This window comes from Leucopleurus acutus (genome assembly GCF_964270905.1).
Source record: "Leucopleurus acutus genome assembly, chromosome: 13".
Lineage (NCBI taxonomy): Eukaryota > Metazoa > Chordata > Mammalia > Artiodactyla > Delphinidae > Leucopleurus > Leucopleurus acutus.
Genome location: NC_139155.1, coordinates 60,880,629 through 60,898,866, shown reverse-complemented (window position 1 = coordinate 60,898,866; position 18,238 = coordinate 60,880,629). Strand labels below are relative to the sequence as shown.

Genomic DNA, 18,238 nt, shown 5'->3' with positions numbered 1-18,238 from the left:
TTCCGGTCCTTGTCGCAACCCACCCCTACTTCACAGATGCCTCACAGTGCCAGCGAGGGCATCCCCTGCAACCTTTTCCAACTGAACGTCATACAAGGAGCAACCACTTGTATCCGGGTGGTGCTCACAGCCGGTTTGCCCTCTTCGTTCTCACAAGGGTCCTCCTTGACAGTTTCATGACAGCCTGGGTTTGGAGGCTGCTCTGTGCGTGAGGCTGTGCCCAGTGCCTGAAATGAATTCACAGCCATTATTTCCTACGACACAACACACCACTGAGGTAAGTCCCATTATGATCCCCACTTTACAAGTGAGAAAACTGAGTCTTAGAGAAGTTATGTGACCCGCTCAAGGTCTCAGAGCTCATGGGGGGGCAGGTTCCGAGCCCATACTCGGAACACTGGGCTGGGCTGGGCTGCTTGCCGGATGCCCTGGCCGGGGTGGGTAACTTGAGATCACCTCTCCTGCCCTCTCCCTCTAGGATCCCCAGCTCCTGCTTTCTCTTTATGACTCACCCACCGTAACCATCAACATCCTCTTAACCATGTTACCCTCTTCTGCAAAGTCCTGCGTGCTGGTCAGATGTCCGGTTTGGACACTGGGAAGGGAGATTATGACACAGAGGGGTTCCCTAACTGAGAAGAGGCAGAAGTGAAAACATCACCCCCACCCGTGTAGACCAAGAACCAAGAGAACAGTACCTGTGTCCCATCTCCAGGTAGAAACCTCAGCACGGACACAGATTAGCTGTGTTCAGAGGAAAGCTGGAAGCAGGGGAGGATTTGCCTCCTGCTCCATCTGGAAGACCAGGGAGGGCCCATGTCCACATGGCAGCATGGGTCACAGGCAGATTCTTGGGCCAGGGATCAGGAAGTCTTCACACCCTGGGGTGGAGCCGTGAGTGTTCTAAGACCAGAGAACCAGTAGAAGCTCAAGGAAGAACAAAGAAGCCACAGTAGAGGTGGATCTGCGGTCAGAGGCAAGGAACAGAGGCACAGGCTCGAACAGTGGGTGACAGCACGGGGCCCCAGCCCTAGACAGGATCTACCGTCCTTAGCAGTTTCCAGTTCAGGGACCAGGCCAGACCAGCCACTTCACATGGGGACTCAGTAAGAGGTGGAGGGCCCAGGGACAGCTCATCCACACAGCCTTGTGCACCCACATATCATGGAGAGGGCAGGAATCAGGAAGACTGAGCTGCCACCAGAATAAAACCATGTTCCTTAGATCGAAATTCCACAAATGGGCAGAGACTGAATTCCATGCCCCTTCTCCTCACCGTCCCTCCCAAAATCCCTCTGAGATCAGGCTCGTGGGGAAGAGTAGACGCCTTGTAGGAAAATTTTAAAGTCTCATTATATCTGCACATCTTAGTAAAAATCTGTGGAGGAAATCTGTGACCCCGTGACATTCATACTTGGGGATCTGAGTTGTGTTTTAGGTTCGGCAGCGTTTTTCCAATTATTTCTACTCTTGATTCTGAAATTCAGATGGATTCGAGGCAACTTGAAATATTGATGCTGCTGAATAATTTTCACTCAACTTGTCCTAAAACGTATTTTTTTACCTTCAGCACAAGCTCATCCCCAAATTGCTCATGAACCCTTATGTCAGTCGTGGTTCTGTCAGTGAAACAATCAGCTATTTTAGGCATAGAAAGATCTGTCTAATCAGAAAATAGCTGGAAAGGCTGCTTTTGGGTGAGGTGTCCAGGAGTGATTCCCAGAAATAGGAACAATGCCGCAGAACTGGCCTGCCAGGGGGGCTGCGACCTCCTTTTGGAGGATAGCAAACACGCAGGGCAGGTGGTCAGGAGCAGGGGCCCCAGCCACTGGTGGCGGAGAAGGAGGCTGGGCCCAGATGAGGGGGATTTGTCACCACAGGTGACAGAGCTGGAATTTTATTTAATTTGCAATGGGTGTCCCAGAAAGTTTTGAGGAAACATGATCTGATATGCATTTTAGCAGATTCACTGTTACCATTTATTCAACCATAGATTTGAGAGCCAAAGACAGAATTCAAAGAGATCTGTTAAGAAACGATCGCATAGTTGAGAGAGAACATATTGAAAGTCTCAACTGGGACAGTGGAAAGAGGGTTCAGGGTTGGAGAAATTCCAGACATAGAATTTACATTGTTCGATAAATGCTTGAGAGGAGCTGAAATTGAATCTCGAACGTGGAGCCTGGGCAGCTGGGAGAAAGCAGTGCGTGAGACACACAGGTAACAGGGGAACGGGGCCTGCGTGCCCAGAGGGGCATCGTACCTGAGGCAGGACATCCACCTGGCAGCTGGAGATCAAGGTCTGATCTCCGGAGAAAAGTCAGGCCAGACCACCATGTGGAAGACAAACACCCAGAGGTGACAGTTGAAATCCTAAGACTGCAGGCGATCATTAGGAAGGGGTATCAATGGAGGAGGGTTAGGAGCACGGATTTGCAGGAAGCACCTGCATTTGAGCAGGTATGTGTAAAGGGGGAGGAGCCAGGAGAGCCTTGGAGCCCAGGCCAGAGGCCAGAGAAGGAGCATCAGGTGGTAAGTCAACAGCCTCGGGTGCCCTTGGGGAAGTGGGGGGAGTGAGAAGAAAGAGGGCAGTGGTGGGGCAATTAGGTACCTAAATTCAGGTGAGGAGTGAATAGAAGGTCACCGTTCTCCTTTAAGAATTCAATTAGTGTGAAGGAAAGAGAGGGTAGCTTGATGGGGAAAAGGAGAAGGACAGTAGTTTATCAAACCTAGTGACAATTTATGCATATGTGTAAGTGAACAAGAGGAGAAAACAGTGCAGAGGGAATTTTAAGATGGAAGCAAAAAAAAAAAAAAAAAGCTTGGGACATGCTTTAGAAGTGAGTTGGGATCCTTTTCTGAAGGAGCAAAAAAGGAGAGAATAGGTACAAATCTGGAGAAAACTCAAGGTAAAGGCGAGCAGAGAACACTAGGCTTGGGTCATCCGGGCCCACTTGGGGACAGGGTTTGGGGACTGGGTTCTCTGAAGGAATTCAGTGCCTCGGGCCCTGTAAAGTCAGACTTATCAGACGCTGATCCAGAAGCCATTTCAAAAAGCCAGTGAAGAACTTGAGTCCCGGCTGAATGATGCGGTCAATGTCAAAGTCAGGGACAAGGAAAATACACACGAAGCAGTCTGAGCAGTGGGTGGAGGGTCAGCACACCCGCAGTTGGGATCAGGTAATAGTTGAGTGAAATCTCGTTAATCGTGATTCAGCTCTGCCAGCCTGAGCTGCTTAACCCTTGGGTCCCCGGCCAGCACCTCCTCTTGAGATGCAAGAGTGGTAGCCTGGCCTCAGCATGGTGGGGGGCTGTCCTGCTCCCCAATTAAGCAGACCTCAGAAGGCCAGCTGAACCCTCTGTGCTCCTCCTGCACAAGTGAGAACAATCGTGCATCCTTCTCAGATTCATGTTGTGGATAAAATGAGATACAGTTTGAAAGGATTTAGCTCATGGGAAGCATTCAGTGAATGTGGATTTCCTTTCCTTCATTCTTTTATTTTTATAGTCCTTATAATGAGAGCAAAGAAAGGGGAAAATAGAAAGTCGTCAAAGGTACAAACTTCCAGTTAGAATATGAGTCCTGGGGATAGAACGGACAGTGTGGTGATGATAATTAATAACACCATGTTGCATATTTGAACGTTGCTAAGACAGTAGATCTTAAAAGTTCTCAGCACAAGAAAAAAAAATTGTAACTATGTGAGGTGACAGATGTTAACTAGACTTATTGTAGGTGATCATTTCCCAAGAGATACAAATATGGAGTCATTATTGTACATTTGAAACTGTTACGTGTTAATTATACTTTAATTTAAAAAGTTAAATTTGGGACTTCCCTGGTGGCACAGTGGTTAAAAATCCGCCTGCCAGTGCAGGGGACAGAGGTTCAAGCCCTGGTCCGGAAAGATCCCACATGCCGCGGAGCAACTAAGCCCGCGCCACAACTACTGAGCCTGTGCTCTAGAGCCCGCGAGCCACAACTAGTGAGTCCGCGTGCCACAACTACTGAAGCCCGTGCGCCTAGAGCCCATGCTCCGCAACAAGAGAAGCCACCACAATAAGAAGCCCGCGCACCTCAATGAAGAGTAGCCCCCGCTCACTGCAACTAGAGAAAGCCCGCATGCAGCAATGAAGACCCGACACAGCCAAAAATTAAAAAAAGTTTATCAACAAAAAAAAGTTAATTTTTTTTTCTTTTCTTTCCCTGTGGTACGCGGGCCTCTCACTGCTGTGGCTTCTCCCGTTGTGGAGCACAGGCTCCAGAAGCGCAGGCTCAGCAGCCGTGGCTCACGGGCCCAGCCGCTCCGCGGCATGTGGGATCCTCCCAGACCGGGGCACGAACCCGTGTCCCCGGCATCGGCAGGCGGACTCTCAACCACTGTGCCACCAGGGAAGCCCCAAAAGTTAAATTTTTTAATTAAAAAAGACAGGAGAAGATAACAGAAGCTAGCATTTGACTTCTTCCTCTCTTACCAGTCTATGGTCGTAGGCGACTTACTAACCTCCTGGGCCTCGGTTTCCTCATCTGTAGAATGGAGAGGATAATAGTATCTGCCTGATAAAGGGGGTTGTGAAAATAGAATGAGGTCATATGATGTAAAACACCTGGGACAGTAGCTAGAGCAAAGCAGGTTGCTAAATTGGTGTTTGCTCTCGTTTACGAGCACCTGCTCCGTGCCGGGACCAAAAGAGGTACCTTCTGTCCAGTGAAACCCGTAAAGCCCACTCAGGAGGCACTGAGGGTGTTGAGGTCTGTGTTCACAGGGCCCTCCCGGCTGCCCGGAGCCCCCACGGGCAGCGCTCTTCACACGCATGTTCTCCTTGAATCCTGAGGACACACGCCTGCAGGGTAGGTGCTACAGCTTTATTTGGTGGCCATCATACCTTGTACGACACCTTGGGGGCAGATGTTTTCAGAATTCGGAATTTTGTTTGGCATTTATAACAGTAATACGGTGCATCTATTACAGAACATGCAGCAGAGTCAGGGATTGAATCCTACAAGCAAACAGCAGGAATTCTGCAACCGAATATGCAGACGTTCCCCCCTCACCCCCGCCTGGTTGGATAAGTAGCTATAAATAGCATCACATCAGTTCAGGTCTGGTTTTACGGCCAAATGAGTCCGTATCAAACTGAAGAAAAAGTCCCTTCCAAAGCTTTTGGGATTCCAGAATTGTGGATGGGTGCATATGAATTATTTTCTGCATTTTATATGTGAGGAAACTGAAGCTTAGAGAGATTGACCTTCCAAACCCTCCCACAGCCAGCAAGTTACTTAAAACAATTATTCATCCGAACATTATAGTAAGAAAAAGACAAAGTTGGTAAAAGTTAAAATATTTATTAGTATGAATCAGTGTGTGTTAAACCAAAAATAACAGATACAATTGGACGATGTGGAGGGCAATGCTTTACTACAGAATATAAGGTGGAAAGGTCCTAACGTCTGCAGCAGCGTCTTCTATACATGAGAACTGGGTCCAGCCCAGACAGAAGCCCTTTACAAAAACACGAGAAAGGGAGCAGTTTACACAACTGAGCGGTGACAATGGATCACTGGGTCTGGTTTCACGGTTAAACCAGAACCTAATAGGTCTGAATGAGGCTTGGAGTCCTTTTACTTATGAGCCCACTCTTTCTTCAAGTTGCAATGAGCATGGCAGAGCAGGGAGAAGCAGGGCCCCTGAGGGGAGCCAGTTTCAGCCATCAGAGGCCACGTTCCTTGATCTCAGGGGGCATACTTTGGTCACCCGAGTCTCCCTCGGTCCTCGGTGGGTCCCAGCCCTTTGCTTGGCTAAATGTTGGCTTTAGGTCTTCAGCCGTCTATGGTTTGCAAGGGAAGTCATCTTTAGCGCCCCGATGTACCACTTTCCACTATGAAAATGGCAGGTCTATTATGTGCGTAGGTAGAATGTCTGCATGACCCCACTGCCATTTTAGAGATTCCCACCGGGAAATAATCCCTCTGAGAGCCCGTGCCTGCGTTACATGACACAGAGGCACGAGCCAGACTCAGCCAGTGAAATGGATCACATGTCGGCGTAACAAATATGAAATCATATTTACACATATACACACGTGTACCGCACAGGAGAGGAAGGAAAACAGAGGAAAAGAGCACATTTGCTGCTTGACATTTTGATGCTGCTTGACATTTTGGAGCAACAGTCATTTCCAGGCCTTTACATGATATTGCGTGGTTATAGTTCAAAGATTAGAACAGCCAGAAAGTACTCTCAAGGCAAAATAGCGGAAGATCCGAAAGCCTCCTTGCGGACAAGGCTCGAGCACCTATCTTCAGGGAAGACGCCGTGTTCCTGTGAACGTGTGTGTGCCCAAGTGCCATCTATTCTTTCTACCAATTGCTCCAAGGACTGACTATAGACACATTGTCCCCTGATGGCGTGAATAGTTAAGGCCATACAGGAAGGCAAAAGAGTGGTTCCCACCCTCGTGGGCTTCTGGGTGGGTACCCACCTCTGGGGGGGGGGGTAGCCTGCTGGTTAAGACCGGCTGTTTTATGCAAGATGCGAGCACCGAAGACTTGCTGGGCTGCGTACCTCCTTAGCTAGGCAACCTTGTCTAGAGACAAGCCCAGGTCCTCGGGGACAGCTGGATGATGAAAGATTCCAAAATAAGCCTACATTACACCTGGAATTAGGTCATTTGAATTTGCAACCCACATTTTTTTTAAGAGGCAAGATAATCGCTTGGCCTGCAAGCAGAATCACAGTAGCCCATAATAGCGACAAGGTGAAGAAAACCCTAAAAATCCCTGCAAAGGCCCTGCCAAGACGTCCACGTGCCAACTGCTAAGAGTATTTGAGGAACCCGTCTGAGAGAGCTACGAGGCACTCTTGAACCAAAAGTAAGTGTTTCCAGCGTTCGTGTCCTAAGATTGTCAAGTTACTCTTGCAAGCTGGATGAAGCGGTAAGAACATCAAACTGACAACACGTTCTCGAGTTTAAAAACCCTAAATCTGAGATTTCGACCTGCCTTCTTGACTGCAGTCCACGTGAAGAAGTGTGAACTCGGCCCTGGCCTCTCAAGGACTCTCGCTTTTTTGGTGGCAGACTCAGCGTCCCCGCCCATCCAGGGCTCAGGGGCAGAGCCTGGCAGGACTCAAGCACGGTTACTGAAAGTTCGAGGGTTTTACTCAGCTTATGATCTCTTCCCTGATTTTTACACTGTAGGTTTCCAATTAATGTTTGTTGAGCCTTGAAGGTACCAGCTGGCCCTGATGCCATACTGCGTGATCAACCCCATCTCACCCCCAAAAAGGGCACCAATCTGAATATCCTCCCAGAATCACCTCCCAACATGAGCCCTCGGAGGAAACCAACTGCTTCTTGATCCCAGGTTTCTATGAAAGTTAGAATGGAAACAGGATTTGAATTTTCAATGGGGACGGCTTTTCCTCCTTTCCATGCCTTCTTCCCTTTTCCTGCCATTGGATTCAGACATCTTTAATTAATTGAGCGGACAGGAAACCTGAAAAGGGAGGGTTCACTGAAGTTTGGTCTCAGCCAACTGGCATTCCAGGGTTGGCCCTCTGGTTAGCCTTAATACCCACACCCCCAAAGCTTGGCATCTTCTTAAAGACTTTCTCTGATTTTGCAGTTTTGGGGTGTCTAGAATCTTAATGTGCTGGTACTTCCTCTGGCTGGCTTTCCTGTAACCTATTATTCATTGATATTATTCGAAGTTTGCCCTACAATTTAGATTCAAACATCCTCCAGGTAATTTGTTCCCCGGATATGACACTATGACAAACTCTCTTAGTAAAATAATACTCTGTGTGAAACGTCCCTAAGAGAGTGGGAATTTATTACTGTGGAGGTGATGCAAACCAGGTGGTCTCTGGAATAATATTTATACCCTGCGTTTGTCACAGTTTACACAGTAGTGACTCCAATGACTTCCAAACCAGGCCTCCAAATCCCAGAATGACATGATATATTGTAGTCAGATTTGGTTGGTTGGTTTATATGACCAAAGCTTAGAGAAATGTTCATCAAGTAAACGTCACAGATGTAGATAACACTTCCTAATACATCCTTCTCCACTTTCATAACAGCGCGAGTCTATAGCAGATGGTCCAATTACGCTCCACTGAAAGGGAAATTCCACGAACCTTTCAGTGGAGGTTGGTTGAGTGATTAAGGCAATGGCACTGAAGAAGTTCCTGAAATTCGGTTAGAAACATAGGAAATCAGAGTGGAACACCAGTTTAGAATCTCACACACATAAGCTGGTAAGACTTTTGTACAAATTTAAGAATATTTTGAGGCTTTTAACCAAACACTCAACTATAATTAATACCGAAATCCATTCCCTCCGCGCGAATTCCACGCGCCAAAGGCCCTTTCCTGGCAGTGTGGTGGTTTTCCCCAGAGGTTTGTAGAATCCTTTTCCAGGGATGTTCCCTGCCCCGTTCCCTGCGGGTCTCACCTCCCTCTGAGCCAGGGGCCAGGCCACCGAGGGTGGGAGGCCCCCGCAGCAGCGCAGCAGCGCACGGGGAGGGGAGCTCCGGCCTCTTCAAGCACAGGCGACCCCAGCCCCAGGTCAGCAGCACCGCCGGCCGGCCTGCGAAGTTGGCTTCAGTTTGATTGTTCCGTTGTTTCCGTTTTCATGGGGGTCCAACGGTGGGATCTGGCGACCTGGAAGGAATGGAGGCCAAGGTTGAATTCCTGTTCCCAGCCAACCCCACCCCGCTTCCACTTCTCCAGTCATGTGCGGGTCGCACACGAGAAAGAGGGGCTGTGGTACTAGCTCGTTCCCCCTCTCCCTCAGCTGTATGAAGTCAAGCTCAAGCATGGAAAGTTAAGGAGAAGGAAAAGCAGCTTTCTGATAATAAGTATTTCCCCGGAGGTGGAAGCCCTGCTCCAGAGCCGGCATCCCTCTTCTCTGCACAAACAGCGGCCACTGGTTCCTCCCAGCCTTCCCCCCCGCATCCACCATTGGAATGAGCCCCTTCTCAGCTCCTAGTGAGGCCTCATCTTTGTGCTTCTAAAAACAGACCTGGCTTGGGAATTGTGACGGTCCCAGTAACATCACGTATTAACACTGAGCTCCCGTCCCTCATCCTGCCAACGCACTTGGAGCATTAACTGGAAAGCCTTTGGAGACATTCTTCACAGGAAACAGTATCTTAAGTGTCATTCACAAGTAATCTTGTTTTAATTTAGAGAATTAGCTGAGAGTCTCTGCTAACAAATCCAAAGTAAAAATTAAACAGGTAGTGGAAGGGGATAGGGTGTCGTAGTTAAAGAGTATGTGTTTTGTTTTTTGTGGGGTTTTTTTTTTTTTTTTGGAGATGATAAAGAAATCCTAAAGCTGTGCTGAGGGGTGCACATAAAAAACACTGAATTGTACATTTTGGTGAAATGTATAGTATGTGAGTTTTGTCTCAATAAAGCTGTCTTCTAAAAAGGGGATGGAATATGGAAATAACAAACATTTGTGTAGAACCTCACAGTTAAAAGATTTTCACAGGCACATCTTCACCGGGTCCTGTGAAGCTGTGAAATGACTGTTATGATCACCATTTTCCTATTACCTGGAGAACTCAGGCTACACCTGAAGGTCAATACGAAGGGGCACAGGTGGCTCTGATTATAACCTACATCTTGACTTTCTGACGGATCCCAAAGCCTGTGTCCCTCCCACTCTACCACGATAGCTCTTGATGCTACTTTTCTAACCCCCATGGAAAAGGCATGAAACACGAGCTCTAAAACAGGGATTTAAAAAAATCAGCTAATTAGGGCATCAGTTACTAGGTAACCAGTAATTAGAGATGGAAGGGAAATTAGTTCCAAGACAAAGCCCTTCCATGCAAGTGGATGCCCTAAGGACCATAAAGAGAGTCAAAACGCCCTGGAAGAGGTGCATTTTCACAAGGGTGGAAATCGTCAATTTCACAGGTACTAATGCGTTGTGTAGATTGGGTGGTATGGCCACTCATCGAAGCTCAAGCATAAAGATTAAGGCCATTGGCAATTACCCAAAATTCAGAATTCGTGGGAGAGCTCTTATCCGCTTACGGGGCAGACATGAAGGCTGGAGGGATTTCTGCAGCTACTGCTTCTGCCAATTTGTGTCCTCCACAAAGCTGTACAAAGCTTCCGCAGGCCATTCTCCGAACAGTTCTGTCCTAATCCAGAAGCAAGTATGTACTTCCCTGTCCTGGACACGCTGTGTCTGTTTTATTAGTCATAAGAAAAGGGAAGGAAACAAAATGCCTCTCCTACTTTGTCAATCTTAAGTGATAAATAGAGGGGAAAGTTCCCAGTGACTACCAGTACTCTGATATATTTAGGTCAGATCTTCCCGCTCAAGTGTTCCATACCCCTCCAGAGAAAGTGATGTGTTGTGGAGGGATGGTAGTGTCAAGTTATAGCATTACTGGTGTTATTTATTTCTTTGTTTGAAGATAGTTGATTTACAATCTTGTGTTAACTTCTGCTGTACAGCAAAGTGATGCAGTCATACATACATATATATACATTCTTTTTCATATTCTTTCCCATTATGGTTTATCGCTGGATATTGAATATAGGTCCCTGTGCTGTACAGTAGGACCTTGTTGTTTATCCACCCTATATATAATAGTTTGCCTCTGCTCATCCCAAACTCCCAGTCCTTCCCCCTCCCTCCCCCCAACCCCTTGGCAACCACAAGTCTGTTCTCTCCATCTGTGAGTCTGTTTCGTAGATAAGTTCATTTGTGTCATATTTTAGATTCCACATACAATTACTTAAGTTGTTTAAATTAACATTTCGGGTGCCTCCTGTGAGTGTTAGCAGCTGTAATAGGGGCTTTTGCACCTGCAATATTTTGGGACAAAATTATAACTCTGACCGGTGCAGGCCGCTGCCCTAGTTAACTAGTCAAGTACTGTTTACCGATTAGTTTTGACTACATCAAGATCAGTATCCTACACTCCCATCAACCTCATGGTATTCTTAAGTTGTTAACTCTAAAGTTAGCAAAATAGCATTAAGCGGTATGCTCTCCTCTATGTGACCGATTCTACACACCAAGTGTCATAAAATTTCCTAAGTTTTTTCCTAGGAAAAGTACCTCAAATATAGAAAAAGCTCATCCAGAAGATTGAAGTCACAAAAGTGGAGTGAAGAGCTAGAAAGGGCAATGCCGGAGCGGCCCATCCCATCCCATCAGCACCTCCTTTGTCCCCTTTCCTCCTCCTCTTCCCTGGCCCTCACTTCTCTCCTCGGCAGACGGTCAGGGGGACAAGGTCTGGGAGCAAGATTAGGTAACACTCGAGGCAGCCCCCCAAGGAGACGCCCCTCTAATTTGTTTTAAACTGTGAGCAACGTTTCTGAATCAGTGTCGAACCCGGCTTCTGAGAGGAGCCGGGTTCTGTTTATCTGCAGAATATCCCAAGTCTCACGGAATAGAACAAAATATTTCTGCGAGACAGGATGACTGCAGTTTGCTTACATATTTGGGTTCCATGTAAAATTTTGAGAAAAGGGCTGTTCTGCTAAAAAAAAAAAAAAAAAAAAAAATTAAAAACCGCTGATCCACAGCTCGGTGCTTTGTGACCGCCCGGAGGGGTGGGATAGGGAGGGTGGGAGGGAGGGAGACGCAAGAGGGAGGAGATATGGGAACATATGTATATGTATAACTGATTCACTTTGTTATGAAGCAGAAACTAACACACCATTGTAAAGCAATTATACTCCAATAAAGATGTAAAAAAATAAAAAAAAAAAAAACCACGTTGATCCAAAACACCTTTGAGGGCTTCCCTGGTGGCGCAGTGGTTGAGAGTCCGCCTGCCGATGCAGGGGACACGGGTTCGTGCCCCGGTCCGGGAAGATCCCACATGCCGCAGAGCGGCTGGGCCCGTGAGTCATGGCCGCTGAGCCTGCACGTCCAGAGCCTGTGCTCCGCAACGGGAGAGGCCACAACAGTGAGAGGCCCGCGTACCGCAAAAAAACCAAAACAAAACAAAAACAAAACACCTTTGAGGCCATCTGCACTGGAATGTGAATTAAAGGCTTAGATTGGTGTCCTGTAGCACATCAAGGCATTTTTATGGGTATCATGACATTTGTTTCTAGGTTTTGTTCCTGAGAATTGGGCTGCCCAAACCTTTTAGTCATGTCCAATTTTGTCATCATCATGTAGATATGGATAAAATCTTTTCATCATGGTCAATTGGAAAATGTTCTTTACAAATGTAGCAATTTCTCATTGAAAACTGCCCTCCTGGGGGAACATAATAGATTTCACGGTTCCCCAATGAAGAGGGAAGGTGCTAACTAGCCGTGTGGCTCCAAGTACATCATTATAGTAACTGCTTCCCTTTAAGGAATAAAGAGCTGGTATTACAGCCTTAAAATTCCCTTTTAATACCAATAAAAAGATATTTTCACACTTGTTCTGTGAATAAAGTTTCTTCAGTAACTCCTTAAAACAAAAAGCATCAGTAACTCCTTAAAACAAAAAGCATCAGTAACTCCTTAAAACAAAAAGCATCACTGCAGTTTCCTTAGACTTTGTGTTTCTCATCTGGTGGAAAGAGTTTTGAGATCTGAGTGAGACTGTTCCGGGTGAGTGAATTCAGACATGCTATCTGCTCTCTCCAAGACGGCCTTTCCTCACCTACAAAAAGAACACGGGAAGTAGCCTGACAACCACCACGCATCACAGACGCTGTGGCTAGTGTGCCAGGAACCCAGGACGATGGGCGGGCCCCCAGCACCCCAGGCTCTGGATGCAGCTACGTATCAACCCCGGCCTCCCCCTCCGCGCAGTGGATGCTTAGGGTTCAGTTACCAGGATGGGGCCCATCCTGCTCTTCTCCTAAACACTCAGCCGGGCAGGGGCCCGCACGTGCCAGCTTCAAACAGTAAGAAGAAAGGAAGTGCTTCCATTTTCAGGCAGAGAAAGGAAAGCCGGGCCCTAACGACGACGCAAGCACCTTAAAACGTGCAGGAAGCCACCGGCGCTGTGAAAACACACCAAGAGCTCGGATCTTGTGGTCGGAGCTATTTGGAACTTACTCAAAGCTTAAATGCACTTACACAAAGCATAGTTCCGGAAAATGCCATAGCGTTTGGTACCAAGGTGATCACCTTGGAACACTGTTGAATCAGTATCAATTACATGGGCACAGAATTGGACAAAAATATACACGCAAACGTCTGAAAGAAACATGACTGCATGTTTCTGCTCTTATAAAATGTCCTCTGAGTACACAACCTCCGAACAGCTCGTTCTGGAGTATAAATCCTATGGCAGGGCGTTTATTTTAATAAGGTTTGGATTGTGTAAGATTCTGCTTGGGAAAAGTTAAAAGACTTTTTTTTTTTTTGGAGTTCCGTTTTCCTGAAAGTTGATAGCCCAGAGAAAAAGCAGGCTTTACTAAATGATTCCTCAAGAATTCAGTATGTGAGGAAACAAACTCCAAGCCTATCAGCTGTATCACGGCTCTGGACTGGGGCTGTAACGCTTTCACACACAGCAGGCTCAGCTGCAGCTATCTTCTCGCCCTGTGTGGCGACCGGCCGCTTTCTGCACAGGCCTGGAGTCCTCCCTGACAAGTCGCTGTTTGCATTCTTCTCTCTTATCCCAGTCCCAGGATTTCTGAGGCTCAGCTTTGTTTGGTCAGTGTTAGAGGTGCTGGTACTTGCCCTGTCACTTCCATTTCTTGATCCTGATTTTCTGAATCACCCAGAGACCAAGTTTACTAGGACTCGGCAGTCTTTGCCCTTGATCGTGACCTCCACGCCTCTCCATTTAGAGGGGGGTCTCTATGGCCCACTGCGGTGCTCACACTCACGGGACCCTGCCCTAGAAATACAGAGGGGGGCAGGCGACACATGCATGACACTCGAGGTCATCCTCTGAACCGTCCTTTTGCTGTGGAAAGAAGACAATATTGGGATTATGAGATGACCTGGAACATTAGAGTCTAGACCTCGGAAGGTGCTAACATTCTGTGCAGGACCAGCATGGCTTAGGATTCAGGAAGTGGATTCAGCCGGAGGCTGGCAGAAAATCCAGGTCAGGGATAATGACAGCCTTAATTTGGGTGCAGTGGAGAGAAGTAGAAAACAGGGCTGGAAGGAGAACCGTAGGAAGACACCTGGCAGACGTGACGATTGGATGTGGGAGGGTGAAGAGACGGGGGAGGAAAACTGAAGTTCAAGTCTAGGAGCCTCGGGAATGGTGACGCCCCAGCAGAGGAGGAAGGGAGGGGGCAGATCACCACTGGCCGTTAGTCCAAAATGCCAAACGTCTTCAGCACGGAGGGGCTTAAGTTACTCTAAGATCATTAGGCTTCCTTACCTTTCAAAGGCATCGTTTCCTTCTATTTATTTTTTTAATTAATAGACTATATTTTGGGGAAGGGAGGTAGCTTTAGGTTTACAGAAGAAGTTGAGCATAAAGTTCAGAGAGTTCCCATACACTCCTCCTCCTAACTCCCGATTTCCTCTGTTTTAACGTCTTGCAGGAGTGTGGAACATTTATTACAACGGACGAGCCATTACTGATCATTAAGTGAAGTCCATGGTTTCCACGAGGGCTCACTCTTAGCGCTGTACATTCTATGGGTTTTGAGAAATGTATAATGACATGTAGCCGCCATCACAGTATCACGCAGAATAGTTTCACTGCCAGCCCCTGGCAACCACGGATCGTTTTACTCTCCCCATAGTTGTGCCTTTTCCAGAGTGTCATATAGCTGGAATCATATAGTATGTAGCCTTTTCAGACTGGCTTCTTTCACTTAGTAAATATGCATTTAACATTCTCCCGTGTCTTTTCATGGCCTGATAGCTCATTTCCTCTTATCGCTGGAAAATATTCCATTGTGTGGATATATCCCTTTTAATTTTTTAGTTTAACATTTAAAAATTATAAGACGCAAAAAAAAAAAAAAACAAACAAACACAAGCCACAAAGAACAAATCTAATAAACTAGACTTCATCAAAATGAAAAACTTCTGCTCTTCCAAAGACGTCAAGAAAGTGAAAACGCAAGCCACAGCCTGGGAGAAAATATTTGAAAGACAATTATCTGATAAAGAGCATGTATCCAAACTATATAAATAATCTTTAGAACCCAAAAATAAGAAAACAACTCAATACAAAACGGGCAAAAGTTGAACAGACACTTCCCCAAAGAAGACACAAGGATTGCGAATAAGCACACGAAAAGGCACTCAACATAATCTGTCGTTAGGAAGATGGACGTCAAAACCACAAGGAGAGACCACTATATTCCCATTCGAATGACTGAAATTTTATCAACTGATCATTCCACGTGCTGGCAAGGAGCCGGAGCTACTGGAGCTCTCCTGGATTGGTGGTGGGAATGTAAAATGTTAAAACTGCTTTGGAACACAGTCTGGGGGACCCTTAGAGTGTGAACCATTAGCTGTGAGATAAGCCAGTTGCGCCACTTCTAGGTATTTCCCCACACAGACTTGTACACGAAAGCTCATCGCAGCCTTGCCTGTAATTAATTGCCAAAACCTGAAAACAGCCCAAATGTTTAGGTGAATGGACTAACAAATTTTTACTCACGTTACGGAATACCACTCGGTACTAAAATGGAACTCAGCAAAATCCATTGTGTGTTCAACTCAGATCAGGACAACTGACCTAACTGCTCGCATAAAGAAATTGCAAGGAGGGAACCTACTGCTAAGGAGGGGCTTAAAAGACACACCAGCTAATTTTATCAATTTTATCCACTGTGTGTGGAGCTTATTTGCCTCCTGATCCAAACAAACTATAAAATGCAAACAAAGAAACCAGTTATGATCATTATGAACCACTGAAAATCTGAACACTGGATGTTTGATGATATGAATATGATTATAGCATTATGAGTATTAACGTGAGCATGTCATTGTTTTATGTAAAAAAAAGTTACATGCTGAGAATATTTACAGATGAAACGATGTCTGGAATTCCCTTCAAAATAATACAGGCGGGGGGTCGGGGGGAGTGGGGGGTAGGGATGAAACCAGCTTGGTTATGAGTACAGTCTGCCCTCTATGTCTGCAGGTTCTGTACCCGCAGATTCAACTCACCGCAGACTGAAAATATTCGAGAAAAAAAAAAAACTCCAGAAAGTTCCAAAAAGTAAAAGTTGAATTTGCCACATTGGCAACTATTTGAATAGCATTTACATTGTATTTACAACTATTTGCATAGCACTGACATTGTCTTAGGTATTATTTGTAACCTAGCGATTATTGAAAGTATACGGCAGGATGTGCTTGGCTATATACAAATACTACACCCTTTTATATAAGGGACTTGAGGATCCTCGCTGGGGTCCTAAGCAATCCTCCAAGGACACCAGGTGACGACCGTACGTGACGGTTCATTATGTTATTCAGTTTACTGGTGTATATGTTTAAATTTTCCTGTAATAAAGTCTTTTGTTAAGTTCCCTGCAATCTCACCGCCATGAAGCAACCACTGTTGACGTTTTAATGTGTGTGTATCTTCCCAATATTTGCCCAGAAGAATATATTTACTATTATATATTATATGGTTCATATTTTATAAAATCAGGATATTATACAAACTGCTCTATAACTTTGGTTTCACGCTCAACAATTTCTCTTTTTATGTCACTAAAGACAGATTTGCAAACTCATTTTTAACCACTAGTTTATACTGGTGTCCCATGATTTTTAAAAAATTATTTCCCAAGTGTTGGACAGTTAAGTCATTTCCTGTTTTTCACCATCATGAATACTGTTACCATAAGCTGCCATCTGCAATGAGAAGTGATACAGACTCGCGGTTGAGAGCCTGGGTTCTGGAGCCCTGCTGCCTGGCTTCTAATCCTGACCCTCTGTGACCTGGAGCAGATCACAAACCTCTCCACACCTCAGCTTCCTCAGATGTAAAATAGGGATGATAACAGTGCCTATTTCACAAGACAAACGGTGCATTAATGAGCTAATATATATGTAAGCAATTGCAACAATGGCGCAGAATGACAATTTGCTCTATGTGAAACATCATTACTACATTTTGCACGCCTGGCCAATTTCTTCTTTAGAATCACTGGGATAAAAGATATGCATGTTTCGGGCTTTTGAGACCCAACTTACCCACATTCTGAAACTACATTCTTTTGCAGAGGTCTCCTATCATTGCATTTGGTAAATTAACTTTTGAGGGGTTAAGAAAGTGGACAGGCTTTGTCTTTGTCCTTTCCTTGTCCCACAAAGGCTAAACTTACCTTCATTTGACAGTTTGCTGTACTATTATAAAATGTGCATATGTTTTGTTTTGTTTTAAACTTTCTTTAACCTGCTCCAAACCAAAAGTGTCCACCTAGAGAATTTCAAAATCCAGTGGACTTAAAATAGCTAACACTCTGTGCAACAAATGATTGCAGACAAGACACGATTACTGCCCATAAGCCTTAACTTCCTGTCTTTCATGTTAACACCCTATTCTAATTTTTCCAAACTCATACGCTTGTACCTCTAATTACATTCACTTTAAAAAAAAAACAAATATTTCTCACCTTGTTCTCAAACTAACAACAAACAAAAGCCTAGTTTCATCTCCAGATGTGATGTTCAGGACAAACCCTGTGTTCTCTAGTCAGTATTCAAGTTAGCTGAGCAGAAGCACAGCTGTCCAGCCTAGGTCCTGCCCCAATCCAGACATGTTTCTGTTGAGCCTGCAGCCCCAAGTCTTTTTGCCCTCAGGGAGAGATTCTTTTTAAAGGGTAGGGGATTTGAGTTGAAATCCACAAAGCAAACCTTGTGTTCCCCATGCTCCAGAATCCAGTCTGCCAGGCTCTTAGCAAATCCAGCCTCAGAGGACTTGCTCCTGTGCTCACTTTCCTCCTTCCAGGGAAGGGAGCCTGGGGTGCATCTCAGGACCATGCTGTTCCTTGTTCCCCATTCGGACCACTACCCAGTGTTCCTGGTTCTACTCCCAAAAGACTTCTGAAATTCACATCCACGTTTTTCCTCCTCATCCAGGCCTCTCTCCTAGAGGACCACAACAGCATCCTCCTCCTCCAGACACATTCTCCAGGTGGATCTCCCCACTACAAGGCCTGCAAGCATCTGGCTCAGTCTCTAACACCCCCTTCCCCTCCCACCCCCCCCATGTGGTTCCTGAGCTCCCACCCTGCAGCCCACCCACCTCCTTTCTCTTCCTTAAAGGCTCCACCACTTCCTGCCTCAGGAACTCACACACTGTGTC

The 18,238-nt window shown here is 46.0% G+C and overlaps 1 protein-coding gene across 3 annotated transcripts in view; it reads right to left on the bottom strand.

Moving 5' to 3' along the window:
- Nucleotides 1–5,331: 5,331 nt before the first annotated feature.
- RAB31 (RAB31, member RAS oncogene family) overlaps nucleotides 5,332–18,238 on the bottom strand; it is a 110,698-nt gene continuing 97,791 nt past the window's right edge. Inside the window, exons 7-8 of one of the 3 annotated variants that reach the window (XR_014326707.1) lie at nucleotides 8,459–8,667; nucleotides 5,332–8,192 (exon numbers count right to left, since the gene is read on the bottom strand). Coding sequence is in view for 1 of the 3 variants with exons in the window: in XM_082853450.1 (XP_082709576.1) it covers nucleotides 8,573–8,667 (95 nt within the window). In the remaining 2 variants the exon portion in view is untranslated. Of the gene's footprint in view, nucleotides 8,668–18,238 lie in introns of all 3 variants that reach the window. The other 2 variants (XR_014326708.1, XM_082853450.1) reach the window with 2 other exon arrangements.